The 14,355-nt window shown below is 30.7% G+C and overlaps 1 protein-coding gene across 1 annotated transcript; it reads right to left on the bottom strand.

The window, feature by feature from the left end:
- Positions 1–1,653: 1,653 nt before the first annotated feature.
- Positions 1,654–14,355, bottom strand: LOC134715053 (F-box only protein 33-like). Its single transcript, XM_063576913.1, has 4 exons — positions 13,939–14,355; positions 10,931–11,619; positions 10,418–10,575; positions 1,654–9,680 (listed from the first exon to the last, which is right to left on the bottom strand). The coding sequence occupies exons 1-4, from the start codon at positions 14,322–14,324 to the stop codon at positions 9,549–9,551; spliced, it is 1,365 nt and encodes a 454-aa protein (XP_063432983.1). The 5' UTR covers positions 14,325–14,355; the 3' UTR covers positions 1,654–9,548.

Raw genomic sequence — 14,355 nt, 5'->3', positions numbered from 1 at the left:
ACCTGCAAGACCAACATGTAGATCATTAAATATTTCCACATGTTCCATACACCAAATATAGTTGACCTATTACTTATAGTATAAGAAACTCAACTATAACCACAGAACCATGAAAATGAGGTCAAGGTCAGATGACAGCTGCAGTTTGGACATGTACACCTTATAATCATTCCATTCACCAAATTTAAATTCAGATATAGGATTAGTTGCTCGCAGTAACATCTTATTTTCTCTTGCGATACAATATTTTATTTTATTTAATTGTACATATTTCTTCAATTGAAACAATATATAAATACATGACATATAACATTGTTCCTCTTTTGCATCGTTTCTTTTTCCTCGGCTAATACCTCCAACCACTGTATGTACAATAAAAATAGAAGCAACTGCATAAATTCATATGTGAACAATTTCAATTCGACGTAACTGTGAGTACCTTCGATACTAATACATTTAAATGCCAATCTTTATATAGTACCATTAAACCCCACCCGTAAAATCCGCCAAAACTTTTCTCATGCCTTATGCACCTCACATCAAATTTATAAATAGTACATACTGTTACAAAAACAGGTATCTGAACTAGTGATACTAGTTCCCTTCTATAAATAATTGCTACAAATAGAAAACAGGAAAAACCCTATTTCAAACGAAATAAAATACATTTAGTCGGTCCTTTGAATACAGTATTAGAAAAACAGACCAAAACACAAAAACAAAACTATAACCACTGAACCATGAAAATGAAGTAAAAGTCAGATGATACGTTGTACCTGCCAGTTGGACATGTACATCTCATAATCATTCTATAAACCAAATATAGTAGACCTATTGCCTATAGTATACGATCTGTGGACTTGCTCTTAAAATCTTACCCTTGCTCACTGATCCATGAAATGATGTCAAGTGAAAACTGTCTGATTGGCATGAAGACCTTGCAAATGCAAGATACACACAAACCAAAATTTGAAAGGGGAAAATAAATGTAGAAATTAGTGATTCTGATGAGAGAATCATACCTACCTACATCCTTAATTGCCATGGTTCATTAGATAAGGTAAAGGCAAGTAGTTTGGTCTCCTCTTTTTTTTCTGCAATAGGTCAATTATTTATAGTGTACGGAACAATTCTAAAGTGTGTTAAAATGTCTGTCTGGCATGGTTCATATGACTTTGACCTCATTTTCATGGTTCATTGGTCAATTATAAGTTTTTCATATTTTTGTCACTTTTCCAGATACTTTAAGCAGTAGGTCAACTATATTTGGTGTATGGAATGATTGTTAGATGTATATGATTATCCTGCTGTGATCATATGACCTTGGTCTCATTTTCATGGTTCATTAGTTTGTGTTGATTTTATGATTTGATCCATTTCTCAGGTACTATGAGAGATAGGACCACTATTTAGTGAAATGAATCGTAAGATGTACTGGTACATGTCTGTTTTGGCATGGGTTATTGACCAAAACCTAGTTTTCATAGAGAATTGATAATGTTACATGTATATTATTGTGATACTTGTAGCTGAACCGTTATACTACAGTTTTTTAACATGAATTCAGTAAAACAGACAAGACACATGTCAGTGCATGGACTCGTCTGTTTATTGACAAGCAATCATGGCAGAAAAAAATAATAAACACAAATATGGAGCACAGATGCTCATCTTTATTGTACTTCAGATATCAACTTCCATAATATACATAAAATCATAAAACATTTCTTGTGTAACAATTCTACTTATAACAAGATAAAACAAACAAGTTGTTTCAAAGGCATGAGTCTTTAATGGACTTGACTTTGGCACTGTTATTTTAAACTGATATTAACTTGTATGTTTTTAAAACAAAACACAATACAATAGCTAAATAAACCATTTAATCTCTTCAGACCTTTTCTACATCAGTGGCCTACTACTCCTTTATTGAGTTATGATTACCCAAAATTTTATTTAGCACATTATCAATAAAGATTTATTGATTAGTTGTGCAAATACAATTTTCATTAAAGTATAATCATATCATAATGGATTTTTTTTTAGAATTTGTACTCAGTTTTTTGGGTCCTCCACCATAACACATTTGTACAGTACTGGGTTTCTAAACAATGCCTCTATGGTTGATGGTAAGAGTTTTGTAATGATATAACCATATCATGATGATGGACAATTTGCTTAGAATTTGAACTCAATTTTTTGGGTCCTCTGCCATAACATTTAATATTTGTACTGAACTGGGTTTCTCGCCCCTATAGTTGATGGTAAGAGAGATATAAATTGGTTGATGGTAAGAGAGATATAAACTGGTTTATTCAGCCAGTGTAAATGATAGCACCTGTCACCAGTGCCATATCTTGTCTGATGACTAGTTTATGACAGGATCTCACTTAATGAAAGACAGTTGGTATCCATTGCCAAGGTTCCTTAATAAGCACATAAACATTAGCTGTAACAGATATACACTATATATGTACCTATATATCATGAGACAGTCAATCATGGAATGTTTTAATCTTCATATCAATCAAGCTATATATGTTGGAATGTCACGTAGCTTATCAATTGTCTTATTTTCCAGGTTTTTAAATAAACATTAAATATATCTATACATTTTTGTAACTATATTGGCAATGATGTTCAAATCCAAAATATGTCCCCTTTTCGTACTTTGTCCTGCAAATGATTACAGAACAATCCCTTTTTATTGGTATAATTAATAGAGACAAAACTATATGATTTATATTTCCAGATCTTTCTGAAAGACAAATTAAGACGCATATATTAAGAAACTTTTCACTGATGTTTGTCCCTCTCATCCCTTTGAAAATCAAAAAGATGTCCAAACACTTATATTTTCAAAAATACTTCTTATGCTTGAATAAGAACCTATATCCATTGATGTGAAATTTTATGGCAACAAAGAGGCAAATTTTAGTGAATAAAAATTTCCTAGCTGTAAAATCACGTCTTACTTGGGTTATTTATGTAAATTAGATTGACTGTCACATGGGTCGGTGATGACTTCGTTTGAACACATTTTGGTATTAGAATGTTTTTACCACAAGTCCATCATGATTGATGTTATTTGGGTCTTTCTTAAAATCACACAATTGACATTATATTTTATACAATATGATCATTCTTACTTGGTTGTCAAAATATAGTATGATTATTCAATATGAAAAATTCTCAATACACTTGTTCATTTTTAAACAGTTATATATTTTACACTTTAAAACATATCTCATGTATATGCATTCACTTTGAAGAGACAGTTTGAGGAAGACGTCTTTTTTTTTTTAAAGTGAAATGATTATTTTATGTATGTATCTCTTCTTCATGAACTATAAAATATAACAAACTCTTTCCGTCTTGAGACGTTTGCATCAAATCTCCAATAACAATAATTTAAGAATAATCATACTATATTGATGAACAAGCCTATATTTTGTTGATTCATGGGTTGTCTCCCCAATGATGTTCTCAGCACCTTGTGCTCCTTTCTAGAGCATATTGGATACATCAAACAATTAAAGCATAAATAAAACAACTATATACACAACATTATTACACATAAGCATATATAACATCCAGGAAGGGATTTATTGGATAAAAATGGCATATTCCTGATATAACAGTTTCCCTGTACATTTTTTATATGATTGATTTCAAATGCCCTTATCTGATATTGGATAATTATTATCAGATGACAAAGATAAATATCATTCACAAAATGTTTTTAAAATGCACATACACAGTCTTTTTATTCCAACAATTATAAGTTTCACTATTTCTCTTCCAAAAAGTAAATAATATTCAAAGTGAACTCTGAAGGTTCTGAGCAAAAACATGACCTTCAAATGACATTCTCATTTTCACTTATACACTAATATATACATTTGTGGTGGAAGAAATAAAGTTTGGCAAATATCATGTATATATATGTTAATAAAACAGGTAATTACCAATTTAAAATGAAAGATATATCTTTAAAATTCTGTTATAAATTGATTAAGGAAATCTTGTTTACTAACATACTACAGAGGCAACAGTGCCAAATATTTCAGGAATATGAAGGACAAGATTACAGTTACCATAATCAGGTAATAAAAATGAGAAACAAGCATAGCAATACTACATAGCTATAGAGAGGAAAAAATAATTATTTGAAATATTCTTGACTTGGTATTATAAATACTTAGACAAACATGTTAGACTAATGTATTATCCAAATTAATGGTGTTTTTCACAGATGAGAACAATGAGTTTGACCTAAAATTTGACCTTATCTTTTTGAAAAAAATTGTGTTAGAAAAAAGTTTTGCAATCAATTAAACATAAGTATATTTAAAGGCAATACTATATTGTTTACAGGTCTTTTTAATAAATTAAATGACGTCAAGTGACTATTCAATGTTGTTTTTGATCCTATTTTTGTTCAAATGAGCTGAGCCCATTGATACTACATTAATTGAATGGTCGATTTAAAGATAATAACAAATATGTATACACACTATTTACACAACATTAAATAACATACATTCCACATATTTAGTTGTTCACATTTTAAAGTTTTGTCTAATTTTCCACCACATTAGTAAGTTAGTTTTTCTATAACTGATAGCTTACAACCTCTCACACAACATCTTCTTAAGGCTTCATAAATATTTCCTTATTTATCAAATCATCAGAAACTTGACTGTTCATGGTTTGTTATTATTCTCGTTATACATTGAATTTGTATTAGATAACAGTTAATCATTTCCACTCATTATAGCACAAGGCAAACTATTGAACAAACAAAAATTACAGCAAATTGTATCATAATACATCAAAATTTAAATTTCCTGAACTTAAGATTTCTTTTAAATGTATCAATAAGTAACTTTTCCGTATATTTATTTTCCATTGATCATCATTTAAATATTTATTGTATGCAAGTAGCTTTTTTCTAATTTTTAGTTTTTTTCAAACAAATAAGCATTATGACTTCAAAAATTGAGCATCAAAAAGCTATAAAAATAAAATATGTCTACATCAATGGAAAAATTATATGGTGAAGTAATAACTTAAGAACTGCTAGTTTGATTCATATGGCCATTTAAAATTATTCTTTCATCCATCTTTAATTTCCAATTCATCTGGACAATGTCAATATTTTTGTAAGAAAGTGTGTTTTTTTTACATACACTATCAATCTGTAATAATGGTTCTTACAAATAAACCTTTTACAGTCAAGTTTCTTCAGGATCTTAATCACAATTTTATTACAGACATCAGCAAATTGCATGATTGACCAAGGCATGTTTATAACATTTATATAAATTTCTATATATCACCCGTGTATGACATCACATCGTATCAAGTTTGTTACCCGTATTTATAATGATCTTATTTTGACATAATTTATTATATATGAAGGACTCAAATCCATGGTGGGTTCCAAATCTATGGCAGATTCCTAATCTGTGGTAAATGTGACGTCATGCCATCCCAAATGATGAAATCTATGGCAAGTTTTGTAATTTCCTAATCTATGGCGGATTTTTGTTGTTACCAAATCTATGGCAAGTTTTGTGCAAATGGAAAACAATCAGTACATGCTCGACCTATGAATTGTCTCAAGCAAGTGGAAAAATACGACAACGAGAGCATGTCTTTAAACATTTGTGAAATAAACATTCTATAATGGTCAACCCAAAAAAAACATAAATGAAAAATGCATAATTATTCATCGCGGGCATTGAACGGCACAGCACATCTAGTCTCTCTTTGGAATAGTAGGTCACATCTTCCTTTAAACCACCGGCAATTCTTTGTCAGGAAAATAAGTTTATTTTGAACGGTGTTCAAATCTATGAGTTCCGCCATCGTTAGCGGCGGCGAAGATTAATATGGCGTTATTCAATTGTGACGTTATACGGTACACTCTCCCCAAGATCTGCCCTAGATTAATTTGGAGTAAACAAAAATCTGCCATAGATTTGAGTTGTTTGGCGTTTGTAACGTTACATTTGCCATAGATTAGGAATCTGCCATAGATTTGGAACCCGCCATAGATTTGAGTCCTACATATATTTATCTATATATATCTATAACAAAAGCTATGAGTCTCTGTCAAGATATTAATGACAACAATAAATGTTACTATGGTAATTGTAAACATATATGAGATTCTTATAAGTAACCAACATACTAATGAGTTCCATATCAATATAATGGCATTTTCAATAGAATATTTTTCAGATCTTGTCACTAAAAAAAATTATTAATTAACAATTTTCATACTGATAAAAAATAGAAAATACCAAATATGTTATATTTTTTGTATTTAATATCATTTTTTTCATTTTCCTATTGCTGTGATTTAAATAATTGAATCAGATTTAATTTCAAATATCTTTCACAAAATTTTGGCGTTATTAAAAGTTGAGAGATATGGCCTACATATTCACATTACATGTTATTCTGAAAAGATTTTACGAACACATTTGAACTTCATTTGATATGTTCTTCATCTTTCTTCAGTAAAACTTTTGTACATACATGTTTAAATGGGACTGTTGAATATTTGAGATCATTTAAGGATGAGCCCCACATAAAGATCTTTGACAATGTAATACATGTATAAAGAAAGACTGTGGTAAAATTCAACTGACTTTGTGATTCATATATAACATGTGTGGATTCATATATAACACATGTGGATTCATATATAACATGTGTGGATTCATATATAAAACATGTGGATTCATATATAACATGTGTTGATTCATTATTATAACAAATATTGAAGAAAATTATTGTAACACTTCACTAACATTATCCCCTAATCTTTAACTTTCCAAAGAAATCAAAATATATAAGAAAAGAGAAAATCATATTTTTCTTTCTTTAAATAAAATTACACCAGAACTAACGTAGCTTTCTAAACCATCTTTATGAATAAAATGTTTCCTGATGCAGAAAAAAATAACCTAATTCCATAAAATAACCTAATATGGAATTTTCATGTCAACATTCAAGAGATTTCCAGCTTGTAGTAAATCTTCAATACACAATATTTGTTAAAATAATGAAGATTTCAGAATACACTGGTAATTGTCTATAATATAGAACAATAAAAATAAAACAACAAACTTAATAAAAATTAAACGTATATACATATTTACATCAAGTTGTTAAAACAACATATAGCAGTACTTTTAATATCAGGTTTTCAAAACTGTTAAGATTAAATATTTTCCCCAAAATTGTTGCACTCTTTCAACAAGTGTATATATCAATACTTTATTCTTTAAGCTTTGCCTACCTCTGTCAATTCTCTCTCTATATATAGACGTTTACAATGAAATAGTCTTAAATCCAACTACTAACATGAAACACTACTTGATGCTCCTACATTCAAACTTGCAATTGTATATTCTCAAGAAATGAACCCTGTCAGTAATGTGAATAAGAAATAATAAAGAAAATATCTCTGTAGTTTGAAAACCTGATATTTTTACGCCTTTAAAAATGCCCACTTTTATAATTTATACCAAAGGCTTGCTATATGAATGTGTTGGAACTTTTTGTAAAAATCAACAATATTTGGTCTCTTAGTGTACAACATGGACCAAAGTTAACAAGGATGTTTAAATAAATAACAAATTAAATAACAACATTGAGTTAAAAACTTAGATCTTGGTTTTTCTAAATTTTTATTTTTGATTGCACTTGTCCAAGGAAAACTGTAGCTAGTTCTTAACTTGCTGATTTAGCTACTTTTTCATGTTCACCTTAATTGTTGATGAAAGAAATGAAGGAAAATGTGTCAATTGAGCAGCAATTCACAAATAAGTCATATAGAAGACAACTTTGTATAGTTAACTGCACCTTTGATAACAAGGAATAAACTTCTTACAACGTTAATTGCAATTTTTTTCTCACACATATTAGAAATACACTTCAGTATGGAAAACATTGTGTAGAAATCACCTTATTATTCAAAAAGCTGCTTGAGGGCTAACATTAGAAGTCAATTCCATTTAAATGCTAGTCCTTTGGATTTTTTTGCAACATAAAAACGTGTTAGCTACCATGATTTAATATTTTTTCTCCTATAAAAAATTGAATAGGTTCAAATGGAAGCTAAAAATACATTAACCTAGTTCACGAATTAAACTTTAATATAAAGTCCTTCATTTGTTTCATCAAAGAATATCAATTAATACTACACAACAATGTAATTAAAATGCACTTTGATGGTGTTTAAAGTTGTAAAATTCTTCAAGCACATAAAATATAGCACAAAATTCACAACAACAGGATATATAGGAGTAAAACATCAGAATCTTCAGATTATAAAATAAAAATAATCCTTTGTGTCTTTATCCCACCATTTCTTGTGGTATTAAGATGTATCAACATATATTGCACTCAGATCTATTTCTATAATTGGCACGTATGGTTCTGTATCACATGACCTCAGACTTAAAGATCACAAAATGTCTATCACATTATTTTGATAACATGTCGTTTAAATATAATTTTAAAACTTTTGCCATATTCTAACATTCTTCATACTGATAAAAATTAAATAAATAGTATAAATATCAAAAGTTCTATGAGTCAACACTTATAAAGACTATTGGAATGATCTTTTAGTACAATAAATACGGCAAGACTTGACTAGAACTACATTAAACGTATAAGCACTATAATAGATGGTTAGCAAAATACTTTTTGATTCTGATGGTGTCCTTATATATGATTTTCATAAGATCAATAAACACTGACCAAAGTGAGAACAGCTATATAAGTTTAAACATGCAATTTTATAAATCATTTCTGATATTAAAAGGCTAAACTGAGAGGTATCAATAGATTTGACAACATAGTAACGATAATATAATTCCTATTTAGTATCAAAGTCTTAAAGTAATCCTCACAAAATAATGAGATAAAATTCACAAATTATTTTTTTTTCTTTGATTATACCTTGATTTCCTTAATCAGACTTCAGTGTGATGGTATAAAACTCTACTCAACAGTGTTATATAATTAACCACCAATGATATCCTTACATGTATGCATCTTTAATTTCAAGATTGTCATATTTCTTATAGCTTTGATAAACCTTTCCTACGAAAAATCAGTGTATGTTTAACTTTTGTCAGAACTATTTAAATTATTCATTAAGTTTATATAAATTTTAAATCACAATCTTTTCCATTTTAGTTTCTTTAATATATCTATGATTCAATATTATTTTAAATAGACAAACAATGATATTATTTGAAATCTAAAAGATAACTTTAACTTTTTTGTCTGAATAAAATATAAATGAAAAACTTGTCAACTAGAAGACATAGTTTTACAAACTGTTAATATTGGAATAGACAGACTTAAATATTCAAAATTGGAAAATTATACATACTGTTACAAAAGGCAGACATAAATATTCAAAATTGGAAAAAATATTTCATGTAATACAGATAAAGAGAAATTTTCCTAATTCAGCTATTCCAATGATATTTTCGTTAAGTGTTTGCTGTTGGTGGTCACTTTTGTTGCTGGTCAGACAGTAAGATCTCAATGTAGGCCAGTTCAGCGTCAGCTTGAGCATCAAATACTGCTAATGGTAGTTCATTATCGTCTTTCGGATACCAAGGCCACTGTAAGCTGTTGGACACCTGTGGAAAAGACAAAAGATATTTAAGAAAAACATTTTTTTTCCAGTGTTCATACATTTGTTTGTTACTACTTGGGCGATCTTATCGAAACAAATCAAACACTGTTTCAGCCATCACATTTTTAATTGTATAAAATAATTTCCAACCATAATGGATCTAAAACTGTCCTGTATACATGTGTAGCTGACAGTCTTTTATTGTGGTCAAGGGTACAAGTTTTTTACACCTCTTCTCTTGAGTTTTCACATCATTTGTTGGTACATGGTACATACATGTACATAGTTTAACACTGTCAATTATTAATACATTGCAAACAACTTACCAAGGCCACTTCATAAATATATTTGTATAATAGAATATTTTGTACATCAATTTGTGATTAACATCAATTCCTAAACCTAAAAATATGTGTTTACTAGGGAAAAGATGAACTTTGAAAATGATATTCAGTACATAGTTGTCCTTTGTTGATGTGGTTCATAAGTGATTCTGTTTTGTTTTTTTTTAGATTTTCCCTTGTGAATGGATTAAAACTAGTAACTTTTTGGGCCCTTTATAGCTTGCTGTTCTGTGTGAGCCAAGGTGTTGAAGACTGTATTTGACTGTATTTGACCTATGATGGTTTTTCTTATACAAATTGTGACTTGGATGAGTTGTCTCATTAGAACTCATACTACATCTTCTTATATTGGGTATGCTCCATGTGAGCATGAATTCTATAAACAATTGATACATACACTGAGTACAAAATCATCATCCACATAAGCATATCGAGCTGGTGTTTCTTCATCTTCATCCAAAGTGGCAATACATGACAGAGGTATATCAAATTTCTTCAACTGCTCACCACGAAGTCTGGCAATAGCCATTATATCATCATCCAAAATCTCATACCCTACAATACAGAACATATGGTTAAAAATTCAATATATGGTTAAATTATTCAATCTACTAGAAAGACATAAGAGATTTCAAGTTGAAATTTTCAACACATTTGGATCAAAACATTTAGGAATTAATATGTGGAACAAACATGTTTAACAGAACAATAATCTTTCAAACATGTGTCAAAGTAGTGAAAATAGTTTAAAGTCATATGAAACGAGTGACTGGTGAAAGAAATTTTAATCTAAAGATACTTTAGTTGTGTTTGTTAAAGTTTTGATAGATTGTCTTGTCTTGCATTAATCTTTAAAGGTGACAATGAAGTTAAAAATGTAAAAAAAATAATATCTTAATTGAAAACAAACCAAGCAAGGTAAATTCTTCAAGTTTGGTACATCTCCATGCCAACATAACAAATGTGTCTTCTTCCATGTGACTAAAGTAAGGAATAGGAAAGCCATCATTCAAACCATCAATGATGTAAATAGATCTCAGGGTATCTTTGTAATGGGATGAAAAATAATTGATGGCCGATGGATTGAGATCTGTACAGAACATTTGTCTAAAACATGTTAGAGGTAAGGCTGGCTGTAGGATGTCTAGGAGGCCTTGTACACCATCATAGGAATGAATCAGGTTGACAGTCACCTCCAGCTTTGGGCAGTTCTTCCTAACTGCTATCCATGAGTAGTTTGTTACTTTTTCATGCTCTGAGTCAATTCCATGAACGTTGACAACTAAGGTCTCTAGTTTGTTTTTACAGCCTGAACTAAATGCTGAGAGGAGTTCATTACTCATGTGATCATAGTCAACACTGAGATGTCTCAAGGCTGTGAATGTAAGGAATTGTGAGGCACTGAGATCAATAATACCATAGTTCTCTGAATCTTCTTTAATGCTGGCAATGTGCAGACTTTCTAACATACGTGAGCAGTTTCTTCCAAGTAGGTCAAGGATAATACTGGAATGTTCTAGTAACTCTTCTGCAAATCCCATGGAAAAGTGTTTGAGTTTTCTGCTGTTCTTAATAATACTTTCAATGCAGTCTAAAAACCTGAAAACAAGCCAAAGTACATGTATATAATATTTGTAGAAATTTTTAATTGACTAGATGATTTTTAAAAGTTTTGCCTTTTCTTTTTCTGCCCCCTCCATTATGAAGCTTCCTGGTGGTGTTATAGAGTTTTTAGTTGTTCCCCATATAAATTGATTCTTTCCACTTGCCTCTATCACCATATCATAACATGTATTTAAGATGCGCTATACATTTTTTGTATTCATGATATTCAGCAGCTGTTGGTAGTGCTATAAACAAAATTTTCTTAATTGATTCTTTTGATTTAAAATGATCACACAAATTTAAGGAAAATGAAACAACTTTTATCATATTTATAAAGAACAATATTTTTATTCTTAAATTTAAGTTTACATAGCCTGGTATACAATGTAGTGGGTCTCATTGGGTTCTACCGTTCTAAGGGTGACACGGGATTGCCAATTTTTTGTAAACATGACATGTGAAAGTCAAATTATTGTGTGAAGTCTAGCAGGACATGGGAAATTACAAAAAAATGAGAAATGCTTATGTGCATACTACAGTGTTCCAGCTAGGATTCCAAAAGGGCAGGGTGCCAATCCTGAAAAAGGACATTTAACGCGCGAAATGATAATATGAAAAGGGCATATTTTAATCAAAGATATTAATTTAACATTGTGTTTATTCGTTGAATCACAGGTTATACAAGAACAACATCATTAGCCCATATAGAACTCTATCTTTCTACTTTATAGGCTGAAAAACTTGTCAAGCAGCTTGTCACACAAGTTTTTTTATCATTGCTTGGCACAGTTGTAGCAGTATGTTTTAAAAGGTGACCTGTTTCATTCTGTTTCTTAATGGCAATACAGCACAAAACAGCTGTGCTCAGCAAATGCACAATTTTAGGATATATAGCAACAGTGAAAAATTGTATAAAAAATAGAGAATACAGAAAAAGATGACCAAAGCACCCTACCAACACTGCTACTAAGACCCTCTTTAACTTTTCCCATAACTCAAAATAAATACCTAAACATATATATTCTTAAGCAAGAAGTATGTAGACATATTTTAGAATATGTAAATGGGTTACTCAATGCTAGAAAAAAAATCAGATTGAGTTATCTTTCTTTATTCGGGTGTGCTCCTTCTTTGGAGGATTATAAACAGTAAGTAAATAGGATGTAAATAGGATCACAATATGGCGGCCGATTTTGTTATTTTCATATCAAAAATGAAGGCAGTCGATGACAAATACGTCTGAATTTTCTATTTATTTCACGGAAAACAAGTAAAACAATGTCTTCAACGAGTTTATTATGGTTTTCAACTTTCTGTCATTACGTTTCCTCCATGAAACTACGGTAAACATAGCAAATTGTGCCCAAGTTGTTATATGCACATTTCTTCAAAGATAATTGCCGACTGACCGATTCTATTTGAATGAATTAATGTTGATGATCATTAATGACCCATCCGATAAACGGATTACCTATAAACAACAGATTATGACACCAGTTGTAACTGTTGATTAGCTTGGGGTTGTAAACAAAGTCATAAACTTTTCCCCAGGTAAAATTTAGTAATTAGCGTATCATATCAATACGAACAAATTAATATACAATCCATCTTCAAAAAAGGCAGGGCGCCCTGGAAACTGTAAAAAGGGCACAGGGCGCCCTGGAAACTGTAAAAAGGGCACAGGGCGCTACTCGGGAAAGGGCGGGCGCCGCACCCTCTGAAAACGGCCTAGCTGGAACACTGATACTAGTTAGCGGGATATGGAAATCTGACAAAACAGTAAGCACGATCTGGGATCAGAACTCCCCAATTTTAATCTACACTGGGGATGTTTTTGGAAAAGTTCAACTAAATAACTGTAAGAGATGCCTAGCCATGTTTGGGGACTTGGTAAATTCTTTTTTTGTAGATGTACCTGGTACATTGTATGTAAGCAGCAAATACTACATATACCAATTCAGTGTTATTGTATATAAAAAGTTTGTTTTCCAACATATGGTCTGGTGGTGGTTCTCCTAGAAAGGAGGAATATGTGGAATTTATGGCCATTACTGGCATCTCGCATTATTCCCATTAAATTTAATCAAGGATTTGTATAGTAACTATACAAATCCTTGATTTAATGCAAAAAATGTTAAAAAAAAATGAATTTAAGTCATTTAAGTGTCACGATTTCAATAAGTTTATCAACATATGTACAAGCACGTGCTTGTGTTTACAGTTATGATCTATACTTAAAATACATTTGATTGGATGAATTACTATTTAAAGGTCACAGCTGGTATTTGTAAATATTTACGTCATGGCGCTTACCTGTCAATAAAATACGTCGATTGTGTATCAGGCCATTCAATGTGACAACTTGAAGGCAACAACGAAAAACTTGTGAGATTCTTATTTCCACAGAGAACATCTAAGATCTGTGAGCATTCGCGTACTTCTTTGTGGTTGTGGGAATCAAAATTTATAACCACTTGTCTGACGAATCTCCCACATCTGTCTGTCAAAAACTTCGTCCTCTGTCTGTCTGAATAACTTGTTCTAAAATTAATCTTCTGCCAAAATAAAGGATGAAATAGACAGTTCCTCCATCTTTTACAACTTGATGAAGCGTTCAGTCTGTCTTTGTGCGAAAGGTAGGATAAAATATCCACAATAAGGACACTGGGCAACGAGCTCCAGTTTGGTCTCGCTGCCATCTTCGAAACTTGCAAAATACGTCAGATCACG

Source organism: Mytilus trossulus, chromosome 4 (assembly GCF_036588685.1).
Source record: "Mytilus trossulus isolate FHL-02 chromosome 4, PNRI_Mtr1.1.1.hap1, whole genome shotgun sequence".
Classification (NCBI taxonomy): Eukaryota; Metazoa; Mollusca; class Bivalvia; order Mytilida; family Mytilidae; genus Mytilus; species Mytilus trossulus.
Note: the sequence above shows the minus strand (reverse complement) of the source record. Positions and strands in the feature narration are given on the sequence as shown.